General features: G+C 40.4%; 1 protein-coding gene across 3 annotated transcripts in view; it reads left to right on the top strand.

The window, feature by feature from the left end:
* The first annotated feature begins 24,429 nt into the window (after positions 1 to 24,429).
* Positions 24,430 to 27,390, top strand: part of CPM (carboxypeptidase M) — a 28,517-nt gene continuing 25,556 nt past the window's right edge. The window contains exons 1-2 of one of the 3 annotated variants that reach the window (XM_088164936.1): positions 24,430 to 24,535; positions 24,696 to 24,852. In XM_088164936.1, the coding sequence (XP_088021062.1) occupies positions 24,799 to 24,852 (54 nt within the window). In that variant the 5' untranslated portion in view covers positions 24,430 to 24,535; positions 24,696 to 24,798. Of the gene's footprint in view, positions 24,536 to 24,664; positions 24,853 to 27,390 lie in introns of those variants that run through there. The other 2 variants (XM_014879805.2, XM_088164937.1) reach the window with 2 other exon arrangements.

Here is a 27,390-nt window from a genome sequence, read left to right as displayed (position 1 = left end):
GACCATAACAGATTTAGAGACTAAAACCAGCTTGCCATGTATGTACTGAATCTCTGTTTGATTCTACTGTGCCAGAACTTATATTAAGTTTTTTATTTCTTCCACAAGTCCTGTGAGGTTATGAAAAGACTTGAAAAAAAATTCTTCAGCACTAACTCCATATGGTTAGACAGTGTAACTCTCTGCTTTTCACCCCTTGAAGATTCTGGGATGACTCAGACTAAGAATTCTGCTTATGAGAAAATTAATTTTAAATTGTTCATACAACTTTTTAAATACATTATTTGCATGTATCCTTTCATTACAGTTTTCTTCCTAAAAAATAGATTAATAAAGAGAGTGCCTATCCCTGATCTCTACTTACGTCTTCAGCTTTCCCTTTATTTGAGGCTGGAAAAAATTTATCCTTTATACTTCTTTTGCAGGAATGGAACACCTATGCAAAACTGATATAAAATTGAAGCCTTATGTTTTAAAATGTTTTCTGAGAGCTAAATTTGTGTACTGAGTCACTGTACACTCTGGCTCAGTTTTAATTTGGTAAGTGAAATTTTTTACCTATATGATCAGGGAAATGGGGCCCACAGATCAAAATGAAAAATTTTCTCTTTCCTATTATGGGGAACAAACACATTTTCATATACAGTCAGAGATGTTTCTTAATCTAGGATTTTTGTTTTGTTTTGTTTGGGTTTTTTTGGTTTTTTGTGAAGCAGAAGAAATTCTAAATGTTTTATACTGCATTTAGTACACTTTTAGACATTTAGTAATAAGTAGTAATTTTATAATAATTCTTTGATTTCACGTATTACCTGATATGTGACCATATTGACCATGACTGACATGGGAGTTACTGGCATTTTTTGTTAATTTTTTTTTTTTTTTAATTTTTACGGGAAATTCAACATTTAATGACTCGGTAGCTTACTGTTTTCTTGTAGGCATGTTGATATTACACCTACTATGACCAATTTAACATCCATAAGCCAAATGAATCACATTCACTTAACAGAAAAGCTTAAGAAAGCAGGAGGGAAGACTTCAATGTAACACTTTCCTTTGGAGATGGTAGTAATGGGCAATCTCATGGGGTTTTTGCTTTTGTAATGCTTGGTGCTGTGCCAAAGCTATCAGAGTTTCAACTGTTTTTTTACCCAACTTCAAAAGCATCTCCCAAATCCTCAGCAAACTCTTCAGCCTTAATTGAGAACAACTCATTGCCTGTATTTTCTGAAATGAGAGAAAATATCAAAATATTTATCTTAGAGACAAAATATTGAATCAAACTGTGTCCTGTAGATAATTTGTTGGGACAACAGGAAACTTGGCTGGAAAAGGGAGGTGATTATGTAAAAAAGATTTATGACTTACACAGTTCTCTGCACTGGAGTCAAATCCCCAAGTAAATGAACATTTCTTCAGGTTCTATCTTATTTTGTGTCAATTTAGTGTCTGTGTGGGTGAAGGTGGGAGGAATATCAGGGAGGAATATCCTGAAGAAACAGCAGACCTTTCTGTTTGCTTTCAGATATTTTAGGTAATGCTTTACCAACAAAAAAATAACTCTGAGCTTTTAATAGTTGGATCTCAGAATAGGCTAAGCATGAGATAAGCAGATAGGGAATCTAAAAAACCCCTAGAAACTAATACAATCGTTCTTGGTGATTAAGCAGCAGCTTTTGAAATTCATGCAAACCTCAGGAAGCAAAAGAACATATTGGTGAGATGATAGGCACTGATGGTTCATTAAATCTAACAGGGGAATAAGAAGGCCACGGCAGGAGATAGGTGAAACCTCTCCCAGTTACAGCAGAGTGCTTGAGTTTCCCAAATGAGCTTTTGTTGTGTTCATGCTCACAAGGGGAATTCTTAATGTGGATAATCACTGTGCAATCTGAAAGTTTATTTTTTCTGGAAAGGGCACTGCAAAAGCTCATGAGAGAGGATGAAAAGGGTGTGAACTCTGAGTAGCTGTAAACTGAGAGGCTAGAAAAATCCTGTCCTTGTAGGGCAGTGGAAAGGAACCGAGGAAGGAAGGAAGGAATATTAACCTGAGAACAATGGGTAATACAGCAAACATGTTACAAGAGGCATGGAATGCTTTGTAAGGGAATCAGTGGGAGTTGTATGCTGTGTCTATGGCTGGCAACAGAGACTCTCAGGACAGCAATGAACAGTATTGAACTGAGGGAAGATATCACCAGATGTTTTTACTCCTCTCTTGCATTCATCATTCCTCTGTCTGTTTTGATTTCCCTTTGGTTTATAGCCTGTACTTTGACCCTTCTGTGTGTGAACAGGTACACCTCTACTCTAAAAGCGTTCTTAGTCCTATATACTGGGAGCTTGCAATTATGATAACTGGAGAGACCGAAATGTTTTCCCTATGCATTCCAGGGTGAGTGGGGAGGAAAGAAAACTTTAATGTGTATTTTTAGAGCTATTTCACAAAAATATTTAAACTCTGCATTGTTAGTTGGAATAGTTAAAATTAAAGCTGTAAAGGAAAACAAGGATATTGGATGGATTTAATTGGTTTACACAACCAGGACTTATAGCAGCGTGTAGATTATTTAATATTTATCCCCAAATCCATTAAAATAAATGTTATATCTCTCTAACTATTCACTTCATAGTCCTAGAATCCCAGGATTACCCAATAACTGAAACTGGAAGACATGTCAGGAAGTCTGCAGCTCAGGGGTTGCTCCAAGTAACATGAGCCATGAGTTCATAAAAGGTTACTCACGGATTATTCCATTAGGTCTTGAAAACCTCGAAAGATGGAGGCTGCCCAGCATCTCTGGAAACTCTGTTCTGTTGTTTGACTTCCCTCAATGTGAAAGATGTGTGTGCATATACTAGTGTGTATGGAGTTTGTGAGCCAATGTTTTGGTAGCAGGGGGGCTACAGGGGTGGCTTCTTTAAGGAACTGCCAGAAGCTTCCTCCATGTCCAACAGAGTCAATGTCAGACCACTCCTGGATGGACTCGCTGCTGGCCAAGGCTGAGCCCATCAGTGAAAGCAGCTTTGACATAATGTGTTTAAGGAGAGGAAAGAAGAAACTGCACAGGAGCAATTGCAGTCAGAGCAGAGAGGAGTTGGAATACATGAGAGAAACAGCTCTGCAGACACCAAGGTCAGAGAAGGAGGAGCAGGAGGTGCTCCAGGCAGAGAAGCAGATTCCCCTGCAGCCCATGGTGCAGCCATGGTGGAGCAGAGATCCACCTGCAGCCTGTGGACACCTCACACCAGAGCAGGTGGATGCCCAAAGGAGGCTGTGAACCCATGGTGATCCCATGATGGAGCAGGGTCCTAGCAGGACCTGTGACCCTGTGGGGGACCCATGCTGGAGCAGTTTGTTCCTGAAGGAACAACCCTGCTGCAGTTCACAAAGAATGCTGGAGCATGTCCCCTATGTTGCCCTTTGCAGGGGAAGAGTGTGAGCAGTTGTCCTCCAGAGGACTAAGGAGAAGCACAACCAGCATGTGATGAACTAACCACAGCCCCCATTCCCCATCTCCCTGCACTGCCAGTGTGGAGGAGGTAAAAAACTGGGAGTGAATCTGAGCCCTGGAAGAAGGGAGGATTTGCAGAAAAGTGTTTTAAGGTTTAGGTTTTGTCTCTCATTATCCTACTCTGATTGGACTGGTGATAAACTTAATAAATTTCAAAAGTCAAGTCTATTTTGCCTGTGACAGTAATGAGTGAATGATCTCTCCCTTATCTCTACCCATGAGCCTGAGGGTAGTGATGGAGTGGGTACCTGGCATCTAGCTGGGGTCAACCTACCACGTGGTGCATGCCAGTGAGCCAGTATTGTTTTCTGGAAGACACACAGGTCTGAAGCATACAAGGCTTCTTGTCAATACTTCAAAATATTCTACCAGAATTCCTGAATTATGTCTTTTAGCTGTTCTGTATGTGTACAAGTATATATACTTGTGGAAGGATGAAGAGATGGCAGACGACTGCTGATTAAACAGAGTGCCTCAAAAATGTCCAGCTGGCTAACACCCAAACTAGATTAATGTCTAAAAAAGGCTATAATCTGTACATTCAGGTGAGTATTTTATGATATGTAATACAAGAAACATCTGTGGCTCCAGCCAGCTTCTCATGAAAGGAAGTTCTGATTACAAAGCTGTCATAGCAGACTAATGCTAATCTTTATACTTAATGGAAATTTAAGGAGAGGAGAACACTGAACAGTTCTTACCCTCTGGAGGTGGGAAGTGATGTGAATTGCAGCCCTTCAAAACCCCAGAGACCCCAGAACGTGATGATTCATGAGAGTAGTTTAAAAATAGGAGGATTAAAAATAGTAAAATGTTCTCTTTGTTGGTATGCTAGTTTAAATCCATATAGTTCACATTTTCTGGCTACATAGGCCTGAAATCTTTTGAAAAATGCAACTATTTAAAAAGCATATAAATAGCAACTGAGACCATTGTATAATCCCATAAAACTATGAACTTGGTTTTATGCTGATGAACAGGGTTTTGACACTGTAAAAGGGCCCTAGTAAGAGTCAGGCTCAGGAGTTTTTTTCCACCCAGCTCAATACCTTCTACAGGAGGATGATAATTAAAGCCACAAAAGCTAAGGCATGAGTTTCTGCTTTTTATTAACAGGAATCTCAGCTGAGAATAAAGCTGATGATTTCGTTTGAAACACTGAATTCCTGATCCTGCTGAACAGATCATCCCTCTTTCCTAAGTCATGTAAGGGGGCCAGCATGAGAAGAAGGTGGGGTCTGACATGGACAGTCTTCTGCATGCTACCCTGCACACCCTGAGAGCTTGCCTGACATCAGTGCTGTGTGCTACAACTCTAGTCTGTCCTTGAAATGCCCTTTGCACTGTGATTTGGTGGGGTTACTGGAAAATGGTCGTACAGCTGTTTTCCTGAGTGCATGTCTGTGCTCCAGAAACCATCTCAGTTACAGAGTGTTTAGGACTCTTCCAAAACACTTCTTTTTTTTTTCAGGGTGAAAAGATTTTAGGGTGCCAGGGAAGATCTTGTGACAAAGCAAATCCTAACATCCTTCTTCAAATGTCATTTAGATTTGACTTAGAGCTCCCACTGACTTCACTGAGCCATTTGAGATTTGGCACTAGGACATTAGCACATTGCAATCAGCTATGAAAGAAGCAACAGAACTGAATCCCATAGAGTAACATCAGAGTAACATATATTATTTCCATCCAAGTAAAAAGGTCTTCCGTGACTTCCTTTTCTGGCCAAATCTAAATCTAAACACATTATTCATCTGTGCACAAGTCTGTTTGCTTTCCAAGCCAAAACTCACTAGAAAAACAGGAAATAAGATATAAAACTAGGTTGCTCTGCTCTGTTAATTTGTCAAAGCCACAAAATGTGTTTTTCATTAGCTTTCAAGTACAGGGTGAAATGTTTAGTGCATCTGTCTACCCATCCATCCATACATCCATGCATCTTATTTTTTCTGAGCAGGGCAAAAGTTCAGCACAGTTTTCAGCTATATTGCTTAGCACCTTTTATTTAGAGAAAGCAACTGACACCAAAATTTTAATTGTGTTTTGATCCTACAAATTGGTTTGTCCTGGTGAAAGGGGAGCAAAACAGAGTCAAGAAACTCATGCTTAAATGTGTGGCTCCGTTGGTGCCATTCTCAATGGTTCAGGAGGCGTAGTCCTTCCTAAGAGCAGCTGAGAGCAAAGGAAAGTCCCCAGAAAAATCCCATCAATTTCCAAGTGCACTGTCTCACTCCCTAGGAAACAGTGTTCATCGTTTCCACACCCCTTAACTTGCAATCCCTTACCAAACCTCCATGCAGTAAGACACCCCTTTATTTCTTCTTCTACTGACTGAGTTTTCAGAACTGAATGAAATTATTTGGTGACTGATGACTTTTGGTAGGCTCTTAGAGAGGTTGTGAAGGTATGTGTACTGCATTTAAACATTGAAAAGTGTGGCAATTTTGGCAGTCTGTGCTGGAAATGGAACTCCGTAGATTCAACATTGCTGTTTAATTTTGTAAACTCCAAAGTTTTATAGATATGAGATATACTCTTCTCCAAGTCTCAAACACCCAAACACTCAAATTTTAAACAATTAATTTTACTAGAAATACGTGTTTCACTTGCACATCTATATTCACTGTGTTTGTAAGGACTACATGTGAGAGATCAAGACGTCCATTTACTTGTAAATATATTAATCCTAACTATAGACCTAGGCAAATCTAATTCAAGTTTTCTTCTTAATTTACTGAACTGTGTGTTGCTAAATACCCACCAAAGAGTGTCCAAAAGTCTTAAGCAATTCCACTATTCTTCACAGAAGCAGAGTTTCAAGATTGAACCAAGAAGCAAAGCCAAAATACGTCCCAAATTGTACCTAATTTTTGTGTCAGGAACATATTCTTTGAATAGTAATTGAGATGAGTTCAGATGTGATGTTGTACTTTGCCCTGGATTTTTCAAATCTGAACCATCATCTATTGAAGATCACATCTGTTCCTAAGTCTGGAAGACCGGATCATGTGAAGAACTCAATGAACCATGAACACCCGCACCCAAAATTGTTACTCTTCAGACCAGGGCTCAGATACGACCTCAGCTGGGAGGCCTCTAAAATCCTTGGCTTTTCAAAGCCTCTGAAGGTTCAGCCTCTGGACACTTGCAGAAACATTTCAATTTTGACAGCAATTTGTTTTCTGTCTCATGCATGAACTGCTTGTAGCTCACCAGAATTCCGAAACAAGAATTGTGCTGGGCTGTGTCTGGTGGTCTGCTCTCAAAGCCTCCTCTCTCATACACCAGTAGACACAGTCATGGCTACTGTTTCCACTTAAATCATGGTGACACCATCACCCCTTTTCACAGGACTGCCCCAGAGTTGCAGTTCTCTCCTTTGCCTGGGAGCATTAACAAACTCCTATTTTGCATCTCTTTTAGAGACTGCCTAACCACTAATCTGTGACTTACTCCATCTTCCAGTTGAGTCTGTGTCCCTGTGAATATAAGAATTAATCATTTCTGATGCCTAAGAGAATACCCAGACAGAGCCTGGCTTTGTGGGCAGGATGCAACTTGTCTGTCTGTTGGCTGTACATGAGCAATACAGGAGCCATAATAAAGCCAGTATGGGAAGGGAATCTGCCCTAGAGGCAACTTCTGTGATACTGGAGAGAGACCAGTTCTCACCAGCTGCTGTTTCTCCAGACAGTGGCTGAGACTTGCCACTGGCAGCAGTGGGACAGCTGCAGAAAGCTGGGAAGAAGGATACTCTGGGGGTGTGGGAGGGTGGGGAGTGGGCACCAGCAGCAATTGGAGGCAACTGGAAGAGGCTATAAGGAGACAGAAAGTGTATCAGAGGTATGAGTGTGCCCATCTTCCTCCCCATCCTCTGCTCCTTCAATCTCTGTGACAAACACAGCAGTGTGGCTGGACCTGCTGGCTAGGGAGGAAGGATATCAGTCTTGCATGTCAAAGAAGGCAGCATTGGTGAAAGCCACTCACTGTGGCACTGATTAAGCCACAAACAGCTTTCTGGGAGCAGTTATTGGAGCTGAGGTGGATGCCAACCTGGGCAGCACTCCCCCTTCCACTGCCCTTTTTGCTACCCTTGGATGTTTCCTGCACCATTGGGTGCTGAGCACTCGAGGGGTGAGCATGCTGTGCAGATACATCCAGACTTGCCAGGTGTGCTCCCTAACTGTGGATGGCCATTGTGTTGTCTCTGTTATTTATCATTTTCCAGACTGAATACCCTCATCAATATCCTTGTGTTCTCAGTGAGATGTTATGTGTTGGGGGAGTGGGAGGCTTCATCAGAGTTCTCCTTCCACATTCTTCATAAGCAGGCAGCCTCTTTCCTTCTGACATGCAAAGCAAAGGTTCAGCTATCAGGGGGAAAATCTAACTTCTGGGACAAATTGCAAACTTTTGCAGCAAAAAGCACGGACAATTAAATCCAGTGACTGATTCTTTATTACAGACTTTTCACTCCAGGTTCATGCATGGGAGGTCTGGCCTCATATGGTGCATGAAACTGAGCAAAGGAGCACAGAGAATAAGGGATTAAATCAAAGGGAGGGCAGGGTGGTGAAAACCGTGGGAGGGGTGGGAGGGAAGAGCATGTGGGAAGAAAGAAGGGAGGAAGAAAGGGGAGATAGGAAGGTACAAGCAGTTGAAGAATACAAATAGGTTAGTGGGTGATTGTACAGATAGTGTGAATCATCATGTGCTGATCTCTTCTTCCACTCTGTTGGCTGCTGGAGCTATCATTTAACACTTTTTCCTGATATTTTACTGAAAATAGAAGTAACTCTCCTGTTTCCAGGGGGTGAGCTGTTGAAAGTTAAAGACTAGAAACCAGTAGCTTTTGGAAGACAGCTTTTGGAGGCAGCTCCTCACTGATCTGAAAGCAGAACAGAACTGGAAACTTCATTAAGATGTTTATGTACTTGCCACCTGGCAGATTTCCTACTTTTTAAAGGGGTGATTACAGTCCCATAATGTGTTGTGCTAAATTGCAGGAAATTATTATTTTTAATGTGGCATCCCCAAAAGAATTCTTTTGACTGAGCTCTCATAGTACTTTTTCGCTCTTGTAGTTTGAGATGTGTAAATATCAGTACATGGTATTTGCAATTGGAGCCAGGTGCAGAGCTTTTCCTCATTTAAATTCACCATTTCCTAGCCATCTGAGCACTTTTGTAAGGAGCAGGAAGACAAGCTTCAAGGGTTTGTCCTTCCTTGTGGGCTGCAGGATTTGGCTAGTTCAGAGGATGTATCTGTCTGAAGACTTTCCTGGATCTGGGCAGGGATCTCTTGTACTTCATTTTCCACCACAAATATCCCCCTTGAGGTTCATTCGTCTGTCCCAGTAGTGTTGCCAAGAAGAACTAATTGAAGTAACATCTAGCAGCATTGCTGGACACTGTGATTTTAATTTCCAAAGTGACTACAGTAATTTTTTTCAGCTGGGCCTTGCTGCTCTTGTTGGCAGCCATCTTGTTTGAAAGGATGACTCCCCATTCTTCTTGCTGATGGTATTTTTAATTCTTGAGGCACCAGCTGTTCTAGTTTGGAGGATTTAGATGAAATCTCTGGAGGAAAATGTGTATCCAGAGACATCTGGCCCTGGCTGGATATGTCTTTCAAGGCCACAGAGCCCACCTGGACTCCCTCTAGCTGCACATCAAGCAGAAGGTGGCTTTATTTTGCTTCGGCTGCCAAGTGTAGCAGCAGTCTAAAAGCAGGTTTTACTATGTGATTGTATCATTTCCTATACATTATCATTTAGAGGAGGTTCTTTTGACCTCAGTTTTGCTGATGAACCACCAGAGTCACAACAGGCATTACAGGGAAAGAAACCCCATCAGCTAGATCACCGTGAGTGTGTCTGTAACACAACCATGTGTGAGAAGGAGCTAAGTATGTACACTACAGGGGGATCACCGGGCAAAGTTCATGCACAGATCAAAACCAGTCAAGCCCACCCAGGTCCTGCTGGTAAGGCAGAGCAGAAACAGCCTCCACAATCTTTGTGTGTCAGATTTACCTCCGTGACTTTGGAATGAAGAGTTCTGGAAAACAAAGAGATGTGTGATCACAGAAGCACAGTTAATGGCATATTTCCAAATAAAACCAGAAGAATTATCACATTGGAGCATTTAAATTATTTATGTCTTCTTCATCAAGTTGGTTTCTCTAAGAATGTGTTTTATCTGTGTCTCATTAAAAAGGATTAATACCTATAGTCATGATTGGATGAATAATGTTGCATGGGCAACATTCTCATGACTCCAACATCAACATGTAGAACTGCTGTAATCCAGACCTGGAACTGTTCACTAAACAAAAACAGACCCTGACTTTGTTCTTGGTTTTTAAACCCGATTGCAAATCCCCTTTTTTTTTCCCCCTGAATGCTGCTCATCATTCCAGTAAGACTGGAAATCTTAATTAATTTATCAGTTATAATTTATCTCCAGAGAACAGTTTCATGCTGTGAAATTTATTTCCAGGGAACAGTTTCACAGTTTTGCCTGCTGTCAGAATTTTTCAAACTGGAGATGTATCAACTAAAATGATATCATATGTTCCTCATAACTGTGTGTGTTGTGACAAAAAGATAGAAGAGGAAGATTTACTAGAAGAATATTGCCAGATGCTGTCCAGAGAGTAGAGAAAGCTCTGAACTGGGTGAGTCCCTGTTCTTTACCAAGCCAGTAAAGTCCAGGCATTGGAATTAATGCTGCATGTGTATTTGAAGGTTTGAGAGGGAGAAAATGAATAATAAAATATCCTAATTGGATGGGAATAGAATTAGCTTCAAAAGTCAAAACATAAGGGCTTGAGGGTTTTTGTCAAATTAACGCACATCTCATTATATATATATATATATATATATATATATATATATAGACATAAAAAGGTCTTCAGCGTTCTAATTTTATATGAAAAATATGTCTTTCGTAATTTATGGAGTCTGTGAGTTTTGGAAATCTGTTTCCCATTTATCCCCTTGCTGCTGCTGGAATAAACTAGAACTTTGAGTTCCCAGGTAACAGCTACGTAGCAATCACCTAATAATCAGTGCAAGTGATTAGTATGAAAGATCAGGTTTGTTCCTGAGCTGTCCAGGCTGCTATCTTCCACTGAACACACAGACCTTTCAGGACAAGAAAATAAATTTTCTGCTCCCTATTCTTGGAGTAAAAGGCACAAGAAACAAACCATGTGAGAAACTATCAACATGAAAACAGAAAGCTACACCAGCCTGGAAAAATATGAGCATATGAAACAAAACCTCCAGAGAAAGGAATTATCTAGAATTTATACAAAGAGTCTGCCTGGGGCCTTTGCAGGAAAAATTTAATCACTGTTAAGTGTTCACCATTCTGGTGGAATTTTGGGGTGAAAAGTGAACAAGAAGTTCTTGGAAGCTGCTGCATATTAGGATCTTTTTTTTTATTAGCTGCCAGATATTGACTTATCCAGCAGCATGATGAAGAAATCTGGATACAATAGATCTATTCTGATCTCAAAAAAAACCAAAAAACCAAAAAAACCCAACGAGGTAGATGAAAGAAAGAGAACCATTTACTTTTATTGGGGTCTTTTTTATCTTTTCATTTGCTGATTTATTTTTGCATTTATGGAATCTGTAACACAGCTTCCAAAAATTTTGGAAGAAAAAGAGAGCAAAATAGTTCCTAGTTGTTAGCAAATTTAAGACAATTAAAATGAGGGGTTCGAAGTAAGGAAATCTGAGAGTTATCACAATAAAAAAATGGTTCAGGCTTAATGACAGTAGTGTTATGAAAGTCAATAATATTTTTTCTATTAAATATGTGAATACATGCATAAATGAGATTTGAGAGGAGCGTGTACATCAGCAGCACAATAGCCAGTGGAAAGAAAAGGAGACATTTAAAATGTAAGTGCTGCTGATACTGAAGTGATTAAGAGCTGAGAGAACGATGGGGATAGCATTATGAAAAAGGTGAATCAATTAATTATATAAATGCTTATTATGGTAAAAAGTATTTGGTGTAGCATCATGTGCAGTCTTGTAGCATTGAGGTTAGAAAAGAAAGTCACTTCGTACAGGGCTATATTGAGGATATTTTAAAATGTTTATTGGAGGAAACTGATGGAAAGGAAATGTATGATCAAAACCAGAGGCGGTGTGTTTTGAAGGGTTTTTTGGGTTTTCAGTTGGTTGATTGGTTTGGTTTGGTTTCTTGTTTTGTTTCTCTCTTTTTTTTTTCTCTCTCTTAGAGGAGCCTAACTGTGCACAAAAATATTAAAAGAAAATTATGTTGCCATTGGGGTCATAAAACTGAGAATTGACCTGTTTGCTCAGGGTGTGGTAATCCAAAATACATACTTTTTAACCTTGTTGTTTATCTGTCAAGATAGATTAGAGCAAGAGAAAGCTTTATGGATGGTTTTACTCTCCAGATATTGCTGTCTTAAATTGCAAATCAGTGTAGAAGATCTGTCAAGTCCCATACCTACAGCTATCAGATGATTGTATGTATATATGGTTTTATAGATTGTTAAGAAATGGATGAGTAGTGTATGTCAATCTTTGCAATGCAAAAAGGACAAACATTTCTGTATTTGTAGTAAAATCTTTATGAAGGTTCATGGTTACAGTTATGATAGGCCTAGAAATTCCATCAGGTAAAGGCAGTTGTTTGTTAACTTTAAACTAATGGCTTTATGTACCTGCTAAGCTACTGAAGTACACTCTGAAACATCCTACCTTTACTGCATTCATCAGCTAGGTAGCTTTCCAGAAATTACAGATTACTCATATTGCAGCCATGGTGGGAATCTCTGACATCTCTCCTAGTGGTGGCTTCCCACAGCTGCAGGCATTTTCAAATGGAGCCTTTTCTTTTACAGTTGTCATTGTAACTGTAATGACGACTTTGTTAACTGAGCGAATTGTTTTGATGATGGGAATGAAATGCTTGGCAAATGGAGCAGCTGATGGCGATCCACCGAAGCTCTGTATAGGGGCCATCCTCACATCACCCACTGTCATTGCAAGGCAGGACCAAACACAGCTCCTAGGAGATCCTTTGCTCGGTCCTGGTCAGAAGCTTTTAGCTAAAATGATGTTTGCAACATCCTTTCGGTTCTTGTGAGTGACAAAGCTTACGGTTTGCAAGAAGGGGAAGCTTTGGTTGCCCTCGCTAACGCTGTGTGTGCAATGGTAGAAATAATGCCTGCTGTCAGATAGGGGACAGTGATGTCATGGGCTGTCCCTGCAGTGGTTTCTCTTGGAGTCACAGACTTCTCTCATCATCCTTCCTTTTCAGAGCAGCAAGTTTGTGACGCAACAGGACAGATTTTGTAGAAATTTCCCTTCAACTTAAAAAAAAAAAAGATTCTAAGGCCAGATTATGTGCACCAAAATGGAAAGGCAGTGATGGTGGGAAACAGTATCACAAAGCATATAGTCAGAGAAATGGAAACAAAACTGCAGTGTCCCAGACCTCAGAGCAGTCCAGATAGAATCAGTGAAAGGACAAGATTGGCTTGGAGTGATGTGCATCCCAGAAAGGCAGGACAAAAGCCCTACTGTAGCTTATTTCTTTGAGTACAGAGGACTAACACAGTAACAGCCCGTACCAGAAGGCAATAGTGCTGTGTTAGTGGCTTACAGACAATATTAAATCTTTCAGAACATAGATAAATACCCGTGCAAAGCAGGGTGATTTTGAAAAGGCTGCTAGGGAAGGGTAAGGGAGCCTGATGTGTCAGTCTTCTCAGAAAATCTGCTCCAAAAGCTGTCTAGAGAGTCCTCGTCATTACAAAGATATGCAATACCTTGGATCAGCTTGAGGCAGCCCACAAGCCACCACAGACAGAGATGATTATTTTTTGATGAGGGACAACTGTTGTGTGACTCTTCACTCAATGTGTTCATTATTCAGAATTATTTGCACCATAGTTTTCAAGAGCCTGGTGTTCCCAAGTTATCCTCAGCAGTCTTAGCATGACAAACAGTGGATTTAACAATCTATTTCACAGGAAAATTGAATGGCCACCTTAAACACCTTAAGGGCTTTATCCTGTACTACTGGGCAAATAGTAACAATTCTCAATTGTAACAACACTTTTTGGCAGTTGTAAAAATATTTTAAAACTAGTGAATCCTCCTGAATAATATGTTCATACATTTTAAATCCCCTGTCTGCATTTTTCTTTCTCTGCCTTACCTTACCAGTTGTGGGGCTACAGTAACATCACCAGAGCTACAGCATTTATTACAGAATAAAGTGGAGTATCTGTAAGAAAAGACCAAATTGAATACACAGCAGTTTAGGCAAAACAGCAGCATTTTCAGCACTCCATGCAGGGCTATAGTAAACTTACTCTCTTTTTCTGGATTTGTTTGCAGAATGTAACCCTGGAGTCACTATATGCTTCTTATGTATTATAATTTAGTGTCTCATTTTGACAAAGCATTTGGCAGATAATTCTGAAATGTTTATAAAACATGTGTTTCAAGCAAACGGAGCAATTTTGATCTTTGCTACACTAACAGGATAAGCAGTTTATTTGATGATTGAATTTAAAGTCTTTTCTGAGTGTAATGAAGTGACAATATCATTTTGTGATAGGAGAGTTTGTTGTAGGAAATTTTAATGAGAGGCTCTTTCTTTCTGGCTTTACTATTTGTAAAATCTGTCAGTTTACATCATGCACAGGCTGACTGTTTTAACTAGAGATGAATCTAAGGTTCTATGTTTTTAGTCTTTTTGAAGCAGAGTGTATTGAGAAAATGTACAGAGAAAAGAATGAGTTTCAAGAACACATTTAGTCTCAGGGTCTGAATTCCATGACTTAGAAAAAAATTCAGTGTATTTGCCTCGGGTTTTAATATTCTAATATTTTTCCTTCATTAACAATTAAGTATTTTTATTTTAGTGTCCTGATAATGTCATTTCTTCACATACATGCAGCCATTCTTTATATTCTAGTATTTAATATAAATACTTTCTACTGCAAGTATCTCTTTCTTTATGAAACTTGTGCTAAATCTGTGTCGATTTACTTCAGGCCTTACATAAGTGTATATATGTCTCAGGAACCTGAGGGATCTTGGCTTTGTTTATGGAAACTTGAATTTGACCAACTGCTTTCTTTGCAAATAAGGAAGAAGTAACAACAAGGAGCTTAGGTCATTAGTTATGAACCATGTCATCACATGGTGACACTTCACAGGACAGAACACCTGTTCCTTGTTTTAGATTTTTTGTGTGGAAAGTTAGATTAAAAGTCTCTTCACTAAAAGAGTATTGTTGAAAACTAAAGTGTCCATGCAGCCTTTTCCTGGATTTTTCTTCACACTCCACAGGAGTCACCTTCCAAAGGCTTAGGACTTGGGGCCCTTTGCCAATTGCCTTGTCAATGCCCCCTTCTATACAAGGTGATCCCAGCTCCTTGGTTTCCCTACCCTCTAATTCCAGGCTCCCAGCCCTGTTACCCAGCATCTGAGCAGTCAGGTGTTGACCTGCTCACCTGGGTGATGGCTGAAATCTTTTGCATATCCCACAGCTCTCTCAGGGATAGGGATTGAGTGGTTCCCTCTTGTTCTGCCTCTTCCTCCTGTTCTTGTGATGGCCCTGCATTATTCTCCTTTACTAAACGAGCTCTCTTGTGTCCATTTCTTCTGGTGAAAAGGGGTGACTGATGCTGGCAGGGGTTGGTGCTCTGGTTCAGGGCCTGGGGCCAGGGTTGGAGTAGCTGCAGTGTCTGTCACTTTGTCATCAAATCCAGGGAGATTCTTTTCCTTTGAGGATCCTGAATAGTGTTGAGCTGGGCTCGGTAGGCCTGGGCCAGGACCCAGCACATTGCAGTGATTTGTGTCTCTCTGGAATTGCCAGGCTGATGGCATCCTTTTTCCAAGTATTTTCCCAGTTTTTCTGGATCCTGCACTTGTTTAGGGGGAAGTTCCAGAATGCTGGATGTACCCACTGTCCTAGGCACTTGCCCACATTATCCCACACCCCCGTCCTCTCAGAGCTGTCCAATCTCAGCAGAGATCTCTGGGTGGTTTTTAAAGTGGTTGTTCAACAAGAGCTGGAACGCAGTCAGAAGACACAGCCATAAAACCATGCTGGTTTAAACATCCCAATGATACTTGAAATTTGCAAGAGCTGTGGTAATTAGTCTGGAGGAGAAGGGAGATGTTTCCCCTATGGATTATGTTCCCACAGTGGGAAGAAGAGGAGAATCAGTAAAAAGGTAAGACTTGTGCATTGAGGGAACAGTTCAGTAATTGCAATGAAGTAAAAGATGATGATGATGATTGATGAAAAGGAAGACAAGAAAGGGAGAGGAATGAATCCCAAGAAACACAAGTGATGCACAACACAATTTCTCACCTCCCATTGACCAGTGCCCAGCCAGTCCCCCAGCAGTGATCAGCCCTGATGTCCCCCCAGGTTATGTACTGGACAAGACATTCCGTGGTATGGAATATCCCTTTGATCAGTTCGGGTCAGCTGTGCTGGCCATGCTGCCTCTGGCTTCTTGTGCATCTCTTCACTGGCAGAACATAAAAAGCTGAAAAGTCCTTGACTTAAAGTAGGCACTACTCAGAAACAACTAAAACATCATTGTGGAATCCACAATATTCTCACACTAAATCCAAACCACAGCTCTGTACCAGCTACTACTTGGCCATGGTCTTTGCAGAATGCCAAATTATAGTAGACATATTCTCTGCAGTCCAATCAACAGATCGCTGCCAAATGTATGGAAAAAAACTTATAACTTTTGCACACTCTTCAATCACTCCATATACAATATAGGACAATGCAAAACTGAGAGTTTTGAGAGCCTAGAATCTTGAATAGAGCAAAAGAAAAATCATTCCCAGTTCTTTAATTCTCAAAAGAGACGGAACCAAGATTTTTTTTCCATGTTAATCAGTTCTGAATAGAACATAAATGGAGAAAGGAAAAAAACCCCATGATATCATATTTTAATCAGATAAAATGTTCCTATGAGACAGCAAAAGTTCATAAATCCCTATTGGCCTAGCAACTCATTAAAATTTTGGTTTAAAAGAGTGTGGGAGAAAATAATGGCGATACAAATTGTGATCTCAAATCCTTAAAACACAACAGAAATTACAGATTCCGACATTCATGGATCATCTGTTTTAATATAAAGCTATGTAAACTCTACAGAAGTTAGCATTCTACATTTCTGGAACAGCTGAAGCCCCAGCTATGAAAGCTCCCAAACTTATTCCATCTCCTACATGATAGTGCATATCATCTTAACTGTGATTGAGATCAAGACAACCTTGGCCTAAGTTTAAAGCTGTTGAACATATGGTTGTGTGATTACTGGCTCAGAGTCTCTATTTAGAGCTGGGTAAAGGCTGGACAACACATAGAGATAGAGATCTTTTTTGTAACTCTAGATGTAGACAAAAGTACCAAAATTACCAAGGATAATTAGGACAAAACTGGCTGGAGAGGAAGAAATAAATTTTGATCCTCTTATAAGGAATCATGTCCTGGATATAAACTTACACACGGGATAGTAAGTGTTTTCACATGCTGTGAAAAGAAATAATTCTTTGTTTAAAGACAAAGAAGCTGGATAAAGTGATCACACGTTTTGGTTACATTTAGGCCACAAGGCCAAATGTAAAGGTCCAATCTCAAAAATTATGAATCTAAGGGAACCAAGAAAAACAAATAAACTGTTTTCATTAATATAACTTATAGGATCCTGATCATAGGATCAGGAGAAGATGCAAGTTCTGTTGACTCAGATTCTCCGTTACATTTAGTCCAGTCTTTAGAATTATTATAGTTAAAACAAGAACCAGCAATCACATCAAGCTTATATTGTAATACATTCATAATTGTGATAGTTACTTTGCAATAATGCCAAATCCTGAAGCACAACAGATCTGCGAATATTAGGAGAAGGTGAAATAATTAGTGTTTAAAGAAGGCAAATATGGGAAATGTACATTTTTTAATAATCAAATATCTATATACATGGCAATCTATGGAAATCTTTGTAGTATATAATGGAATTTGAAGTGTCAGTCCATAAAAAGATATTTTTAAATATCAAATACTTCTCTCAACAATTCAATCATTGATCAAAGACAGATTCTCACAAAGTTAGGCTTGCATGGGAGCAGTCATGCAAAGGAGTGGCTCAAAAAAGCTACTCTGTGTAATGAAAAGAGCAGATCAAGGCTCCATAGATATCCATTAAAAACCCAATGAACAATAATTAAAATTATATGAAAAACAATCGACTACCAAAATGGTTTTGGCAATCTATGCAGTTCATGCAATATTCAGCCTTGCTATCTGTTATGGGGATTTGAATACATGCCTTGAAATGAGAACATCTTTCAAGTTATCTTAATTTAGAGATCTCCTTACCACAGCTCTCTGGGGAATTAATGTTTTTCTTGCGTATTTTCAGGCTTCCTGTGTGTGACTGCCAACAAGGATTACTAATGCAAATGAGATGAGGCTACTCTTTCTTAAACACTTGAAATCCTCATTCCCAGCGGAGAATTTTATATTCTATTTTCACAGCCATATATTAGCAAAACAAAAATTAAGATATTGAACCCCATTGAAGATTTGTCTCTTTCTGTATCTGGTACAGGAAATTGTTCCAGTCTGGGGCTTGCTCAGATGTCAGTTTGGTGCCTGCTGACTCTGCTCAAGCCTGCTGTAATGTGTGTTGTTTTAAAACATCTATAGCAAAGATGTGCCAAGAATGCACAACGTCCCTTTTCCTATATATCTTGTCTGTGTGTGGATTTGACAGGAAAAATTGCTGACGGGCTACTTTTAGGGCAGCATTGTTGTAAAAGAAAGTTTATTTTTTCATGATCTAGTTTAAGTACAAAGTATTCCAAAGCAAGAAAGCACTTAAAAGTATTTGTAAATAAATAACATTGGAAGTTCAATTGCATACAAATTCAGTGAACCAAGACAAAATTGAAGTTTACCTTTCTTGCTTCATATAAAATCTTGCCTATTTCTATAGTTTTCTAATAATTTTGTAAAAGATTAACTAGCAGGGAAAAAATTTTCTGCTGTCAGCAAAATAACTTTTTTCATCCTGATTTTGGATTTTCTGATTAAGATATTCATGACCTCAAATAAACTACCTTCAGGTCCTGGGTATTGAAAGATCCTTGCTGTACAGATTGTATCTTCATAAGGGCTTCTCTTTAGCCAGCCTCCATAGCCACCATGGGAGCAGCTTTTCTTTCACTTACAAGCATTTGTGAATAAAAAATATTATTTTCAGTGCTCTTTTATGCAGGCTGTTGTGTTTGTATATACTGGCTGTATCAAGACAACCTTAATGCAGTTTCTGTCATGACAGTAGTCTTGGAAGTCTCATGTGGCTGGAGGAACTATTTATATGTCATCATCATTTTCTATACCAAACAGGCAACAGACTGAGGTATCAGACAGGTATCAGACTAAGGGTAGTAGAAGTTTCCATATCTGTAAGACGGTTCTCTTTCTCAAATTTCTGTTTAACTGGCATTACATGACTGCTTAAGAAGCACTAATTAATCTATAGCTAAATCTACCATTAATATTTGCATATCATTAGCGGGGGAGGAAAGTAATAGGACGTAGGATATCTTTAGGGAACAAGCCACTGCCAGAAGAGAGGCAGAACACAACAGTCTCTCTTATAAGCTCGGTTTATTCATCCAAAGAGACTCTTTCAGGCTGTGGCATCCCATATATACCTTCCCTTAGCCAGCAGTTCACTCAGTTCACTCTCCAGGAGCCATCTGGCTCTTCTGCTCCCCCAGCAAAGACCAGTGCCTACATGGATTAGAGAGCTGAGCCAGGTGAAAACAGATTCTTTGGATGGGTGGGTGTTAGCTCCCAGATGTACAAGCTCCCTAATTCAACTGACCACACAGCTGCTCGAGTGCTCACACTGGCAAAAGGGAGGCAGCAGGGTGGCTTCTTTCAGGAACAGCTCAGTTTTAGGTTACTTTAAGCTGGTTAGAAAACCATACCCATATCTTCAGAGAAATGGAGCCGACACAGAGCCATATGGTTTAATAAATGACAGTCTAGCCAGCACAGACTAACCCAAAAAGTCTTGACCCGTCTGCTTTCACTGTGGTTAAACAAGTGGCATCTTTGTTTATTGCGCCACTATACATTCATTTTTAAGCTGACAATCAGCAAATTCATAGCTATTGTGTATCTGGAAAGCTCCTTTTTCATTTCTTTCTCAGAATAAAAAGGTTAGTGCAAAACATCAGAATATGTATTTTCACTGATAGGAGATTTCAGTGCACACTGTTTACTTGGTTGTCTGTGTAGAGGCCCACTATGCATAAGTCAGTGCAGAGAAATAAAATATTGTTTTATAACACAATGAAATTTTCCAAAAAGGATATTAATTTCCTGTTCAAGAAATGGCACTATTATTTACTTGAGACAGATATGCTAAGTGGCCTGGAGGAATTTTGTTTTTAGGAGACAGAGTTGCCATCATTGTGAGTAAGAGTGTTGCATTGTTCTTGAAAATGGCAATTAAAACAAATTTTGATTTGAAGGTAATTAGCAAAAATGGCAAAACACTATTTCAAAGCTTGACAAATTTTCCAAATAGCTAAAGCTGAAATGAGTCCAGTTCCTGGGATAATCTTCAGATTGCTCAAAAGTATTGCCTAATATCAACAAGAAATCAGCTATGAAAAATCTCTTTAAATTCCATGGTATTAACTGCAATGCATTTCATATACAAATTAGCAGACCTGACAAGATGCTATGTCAACATCTTAAATCCCTCAAATTTTGTTACCCTGAGGTCAGATCAGCAAGATGTTAGTGAGCAGAAAGACTACTCTCAGTCCTTTTCCACATGAACTCACCTGCCAAATCTTCTCAACTGCTTTTTCTCAACCACACCATCTATAACCCCTCTACCTTCCAGGCCACTCTCACCTCCTAAAGACCTCTATGGACAATCCTCACCTTCCTTCTTTTTGTTTGCTTCCCCCGAGATGCATCTGCCCCTAGGCCACTGAACTTCCCACCAAACCTTTCTGCCTTTCCCTGTTCTTAGTCCCATGCTCGTACCTACCCAGGGACACGTAATGCCTCGGGTGCAAGATTAGGTTCTGCCATTCCAAGGATAATTTATTTTCAAATTACATCTAATTATGTGTGGACTGTTGAAAGGGCAAGTATAAGCCAATTTAAGAGGAGAAAGATAAAGCTGAAAAATGTTACAATTGTATTACAACAGCCGAGACACAACACTTCAGGACCTTTGTCTTGAATGAGATCATGTTTCCATTTTTCAACCCCGTGTGGAGCAAACTGACCTGTTCTACCATAGCACATGACAACGTGTTGTCATACAGTAGCTCAAAATCTCTGCTGTACTCAGATCTTGATGTTTGCAAGATGGGATGAGTGAGAGAATCGTCAGGCAGCTGGTTGTGGTTCCAGATTCTCCAGCTGAATCAGTGCTTGTCTGGACAGCTCTAAGCAGTACCAGCTGCTGATAGCTCCCCTTGGGATCAATTTCTAATTGCAGACTACCAGACACAGCAGGGCATCCCTTTCTTCTCCAGGGGTCATTCTTATGCTGGGATGGAGGGGAGGAAATTTGTGAACCAAATATGCTGAGAACTGTCAGTATGGTAGAGACAGCTAATCAGTTGGTGAATGTTTGAGAGGCTTCTGATACTTTAGTGCTCTTTCTTGCAGGGAATCTATCTTTTGCCTTACTAATATCAGCCTGTCAATTCAACGGTGCGGATATTATACACCAGAATGGCTTCACTGATGTTTATTCAGGTGATTTTTATCAGGGTTTATGCTAATCCAGGACTGTGCTGTCCTATCAAGTTCATGTGTCTGTGTCATCACTTGTACTGAACTCACTTGTCTGGTCCATCTCACTTGAGAAAGCCTTTATCTTGTGATATTCCCCCAGAGGAATGGGGTTGTCAGGTCCTTAATGTTACATCAACGTAAAGAACATGCAGCTGTAGTCTGTATGCCTAGGGCATGATTCCAGATGACAGTTTCAATAGCAGTGGTGATTCTTAAAAACTTAATCTTTGTTAGTGACCTCTTTTTGAATTTCTAGCCAAAAATATTTCGACACTTCGGTTGTAGTGTGGTGCACCTATATTTTCTTACTGATCTTTGCGAAGTGTAGGAATCCTGCATGAAAGATAACAAAACACTGATTAAGATTTCAAACTCCAAGGCCTCGTCTGTGAACGGCTCTCCAAAGCCACAAAACCTTGCAGAAGATGCCTTTGCCGCCGGTACCTGTCTCAGCGGGGTCAGTGAAGGCTCGCTCCCGGGGCCGTACCTGACTGCCCGCAGCTGCGGCTGGAGTTTCTGTGCCTGTCACTAGAGGGCAGCACAGCTGCGCTCGGCACCAGCCCAGCCCGCGGGCGCGAACCCCGCACAGAGACCTGGGGGCTTCTCTCCACAAATCCCACCCTCAAGTGCTAACCTAAATAATTACCCGATGAATACTTTCGAATGGACGATCCGGAATAACACTGAGAGGAGAATAATTCTTCTTACAGCAGGAGGAATTGGTTTCTCGGTGTGTGTCACTTCCTCGTGAGGGTCACTGCCCACTGCAGTGCCGAGAACAACTGCAGTCAGTTTCGGACACGTAGTCCCTGATTCTGAGCTATGGATGCTAACGGGAGACTTACTGCTGGTTCCGTTTCATGCAGGATTTGATCTTTGGTACTGACTTTTACCCACAACTGTATTCACCAGAACATTACTAGCCCAGGCTGGATTAAACTGACCTTGTGAAAAGCGATTCAAGTTTATCTTTGAATTTTGTGCAGGCTGGGGAGGAGAAAAAAAGGTTTTTGATTCTGTCACATGTAACTCAAATATTGCCAAACAGGTTGGCTTGTCTTAACTTGCAAGCACCTGGCACAGAAACAATCTATCATTTGAACACTCCTATATGCAGTAATACTTTCATTTAACCATGACTATGCTGGCTGCATTAGAGGGTGGTGTAATTCCCACATGAGATAACGCAGTGTTATCAGTCACCTTTGATACTGGATAATCACCCAGTATCAAAGGTGACTTTAGTTGTTTCACTAAGATTAAGTTTTTACACCCCTTGTGATTTTTACCGTGTTGCCAACACCCTACTCTGTCTTGAAGTCAGACTTCTCTGACTTCATGTGATTATCTTGGGAAGGTTTCCAGGTATGTTTATGTGGGATTATTACCTGAGTGTATTTTCTTCCCTGCTTACTCAAGTGGTGTGTCCAGATCATCTTTCAAGGAGCCTATAAATATGTATATTGTAGCCAAATAAATTCAAATATGCAGCTCACATACTTGACTTCTTTCTCCTGCTTCTCTGGAGACATGTTTGCAGTGTAACCTCGCAGTTTCTCTCCCATTTCACATAGCAGGTAACTACAACCAAAATCAACTATCAACTTTTAATTTTTTTTTTACAGAATGTAAAAGATATCCACATTTAAATTTCACAAGAATTTTGTTTTGTGAATAAGAGAGAGAAGGTCTTGTCAAGTTATATGAGTTAAAATGAGGTGGAGTCAGTGTATGGAAGAAAGGCTCTGGCTCTGTCCCCTCCCTCAGAATACGACGCTGGAAGGAACCCTATTCAACAGAAATATAATATTACATAACTCTTTTAATCAAGCCTTATAATTTGCATACATCCCTCGTTGTATGTCATATATAATACAGAAGTCCCTCCCATGAACTAAGAGGGGTCTGAATGTGGACAACTTGCATTTTTAGATATATATGCCTCTGGTACATTGGGATACTACAGATAGTTGCATTAAAATGTAGTTTTAACATTTTTTTCTTAAAACTTCATGGTTAAAAAAAGAAAGGGTACTTTTAAATTTAACAGTAACTTTTTGTTTAACAAGAACTTTTGCAAAATATAGTGTTTTCTATTTGGAATACAGGACTTGTTATTAGAGGTTGGCTCATAGGTTCATTTCCTTTAACATCCTTTTCTGACATTAACCAGCATAGTAAATTTCAGAAGAAAGCATGTGAAATCACAAGGGTGGTTATAACTTTTTTCTCAGTAAAATTATACAGAATTTACAAGTAACTGTATTCTAATGCTCAGCTATATCCACATTCATATTTTAAATGAATAACACAAATGCAGACAGTATCCTGAATTTTAAAAATGCAGAGTAATTTTTGTTGCTGGAAGCCAGGTTAACTTTCTTTCTCTTAGTTCTTTTCAATCTTCAAGACAACAAAAGGTGATGAAAAAGTCTTTGTGGTGAATCCCAAGACCAAGATATCCCCAAGGCAATGTGGTTAGTGCAGAACCAAGAAAAGCACTTCGTTCTGTAGATAGAATCCAGTCCTTTTAATAAGCGAACACAAGCCTATTAAAAACTCATCTTTAAACAAAACAAGCCAAAGCAAAAATAGCACCAGGTAGAGATTTTGTTGGATTTGCAGATAAATTCTCTCACGGCTCATGCAGCAGGCTTTGTCTCTGGGCCCCAGGTGCTGCCGTGCTGATCACACGCCAGGACCACACAGGTGCTGAGGAGGAGTTTGGTTTTTATTTAACAGCCCTTCTTGTGAATCGAAACAACACCAAAAGTCAAAACGTGAACGTTTGAACCCCTCTTCGGTTTGCTGTTTGGGGTTTTTTAATCCCTACAGACACCGCTCAGGTAAGAAAAAGGAGGAAAAAGCAGCAGCGATGCGCGGGAGCCGCGCCCGCGCAGGTGAGCGCTCCGGCTCGGCGGCAAGGAGGGAGGGGACAAGGGACAAGGGGAGGGCTGTCCCCCCGGCCCCGATGCCGGGGCGGGCCGGGGGAGCTGAGTGGATGTGTCCCGCGTCAGTCAGGGGCAGGGCCGGGCCGGGGGATGGCGGTGGGGATGGCGGCCCCCGCCCGCAGCGGGGCGGCACTGGCGGAGCGGCGGCGGCAGCGGCGGCAGCATGAGGGCGGCGGCAGGGGTAGGGCGGGCAGCACCTGCTCCCGGCAGGGAACGGGGGAACGAGGGACGGACAGGCAGACAGACAGACAGACAGGGAACTCTCCACGGGCTGGCTGCTGCCCCGACGATGGGGCACGGCGACAAGCCCGCGGAGGGAGCTCCATCTGTTTCTTTTCCAGGACGTGGTGGGCATCCTCATCCTCTGCCTGGTTTCTGCGGCGGCCGCGCTGGACTTTAAGTACCACCACACCGAGGAGCTGGAGGAGTACCTGAGGGGGGTTCATGCCTCGTACCCCTCCCTCACCCACCTGCACAGCATCGGGCGATCGGTGGAAGGTAAGGGCGGCGGGACGAGGGGAGAGAGGATTTTTGTTCTAATTCAATGGGGGCAGCTGTGGGTAAAGGTGGCGTTTCGTGGGTGCTTGCTGGCTGCGGGGCTGCTCTAACAAACCTCCGTGAAGTTTCGTCTTCCTCTTGCTTAAGCGTGAATAACACACTCTGGCTGAAGCATCATATGTGTCATCAGGGTAAAAGTTCTCCCAACACTTACGTTTCTGAGAATTGGAAACGTCCTGAGTGGCAATTTCAGAAAGAGGGCAGTCTTTATGGAGCGTAGAATATTTGGGACCCCTTTACCAATTGCCCGTTCTGGCTGGGACTATAATTAAAGACGTGTGTTTTCTAGCTTGTTGTAATGTTAAAAATGCCTTCTGATGCGAAGTCCTGTGCTGTAGATAAAGAATAGGATTTCAGTCTCAAACCTTACAGGAAAATGTATTGAAATCAATAATCACCTCTCTGACCTTATATTGATATTTTATCTCCCTATGATTGGTACTTTCCTACCACAAATTGGGGGGGGGGGGGGGGAAGAAGTGGCTAATTTTTTAAAAGATTAGTGTTTATTAGCATGTGGACTTTAATGTATATCTGTTCAATTTTAAGCAAAAAAACGAACAACAAAAAAAAAAAAAAAAAAACAAAACCAAAACACAACAAAACCAACCAAACTGCTTTATTAAATTTCAGTTCAAGAAACGAAATCACTCTGAGAAGAGCTATAAAACTAGATAGAAAATCCATTCTTTAAAAACATCATCTGTTCCTCTAATCCCATTTTTTACCACTGGAAGGAGCCATTTGTAGCATCTATTATCAAATGCACATTTGTGTTTAAAAAACTAAAAATCTGTATTCCTCTTGGTAGATGATGATGAAGACATTTTCATGCCTTCTCCCTTGCTTTACCATGTATCTCAAAGTAGACAAGGAATCGTAAAATTATTTAAACTGTGTTGCTTTTGGTTTCATCAAAGGCAGAATTAGATTGGGTTATGTTATTCATCCATGCAAGAGGTTAGTTCCTGTATGTACAGTTCCCTCCAGTGCAAACTAGCAATTATCCACATCCTCATTTTCATACCTTTAGAGAACTTTGCTAACATTCTGATGATAGGACTAGATTATGACTTTTCTGCAAGGAACTCAGCTGGCTTATCTTTGTGTGGGTAGGCAAAAACCTTTCATCCAACCTGAGAGATTGAAACTTTGGCTTTTACATATCTAGATTCCTGAAAGCTGATAACATAAGGTGTTCAACTTGTCTGAGTTCCATCAGCATAAAAACTGGAAAAGCATCATCTCTTGATTGAGCAATGCACTGAAACATCATTCAGATTTTGATATATTACCTTCTGCTTTGCCAAACTCGGAGAAGAGAACTGTGTGGGCTCTCCTTGTTATTATTCTCAGTGCCATGTAAAGCCGAATGGCAGTGAAAAATGTTAAGTGCTGCTCTATTCTTTCAGTTTTGTCTAAATGTTAGGAGATTTCTACCTTTGTTGAGAAATGAGCTTGCAGAGTCACCTAGAATATGGTAGGGGATGGTACTGAATTAGGGTCTTATCTGGGGGGAGATTTAATCATACTGAAAAAAAATTTTATGACAACAGTGGTTATAGAATTTTGGTGAAAATAAAGTCCATGGGTTGAAGTTCTGTTCCTCTATTCTCAGTTAAGCTGACACAAGCAAGACTGTCTGTGCATGCACACACTTGTATGGGTTTACTAGTGTAGTCCTCCTGCCAGTTAGCTAAACCATGATAGCAAAATGTACTTCTTGATGATGAGAAACAGAAATTAATTTAAGTACTATAGAACTGAGATCAATGTGATGTAGTAAGTTGATACTCTAGATATGAACATTCTTGATGATGAATACAGTATCCCATGGATCAAAGTAACACCTATAAAGCCAACAGACATTATTTTACTATTACCATGAAAGGCTGTTGTTCCCATGTTATTTGCTAATCAATATTTTACTCCAATTTTATCTAATAATCGAGTATTTTATACTGCCATCTAGAATTGTGTTATGAAGAATGTGAAGTAAAGGCTTGACTTTTGGTAGGTGTGAGTAGGTTCAGAGCTCTGAAAGGATATAAAAATCCAGCTCTTAGAAGTTGTGGAGGGTGATAGGGACCTGTGTATTACCACTTCAGGAAGTGATTGTATGTAGTTCTTTAAAAGAAGCATCTAAACACTCTTCATGTTGGAAACCTCACCTGCTTCAGGCAGATCATAAAGTAATTTAGGTCTGAAGGCTATCTAGTTTGAGTTCCTGTTCAAAGCCAGGCTCACTTGAAAGTTAATGATGATGCTCAGGGCCCTCTCTGCTCTACTTCTGAATATCTGTAAGGGTGGAGGTTCTACAGTGTCTGGGTACCTGAGCCACCTTGCAGCCCTTGGGCTGCACAGCTGCACAGTCTGCAGTCTGTACCTGAATGGGGCTAGTTTATTGATCTGATAATCCAAATATGGGGGTCTTTTGTTCCAGATGCAGGATTTTGCATTTATCTTGGTCAAACTCCG

The sequence above is a fragment of the Sturnus vulgaris genome, chromosome 5 (assembly GCF_052056855.1).
Source record: "Sturnus vulgaris isolate bStuVul1 chromosome 5, bStuVul1.hap1, whole genome shotgun sequence".
Classification (NCBI taxonomy): domain Eukaryota; kingdom Metazoa; phylum Chordata; class Aves; order Passeriformes; family Sturnidae; genus Sturnus; species Sturnus vulgaris.
Note: the sequence above shows the minus strand (reverse complement) of the source record. Positions and strands in the feature narration are given on the sequence as shown.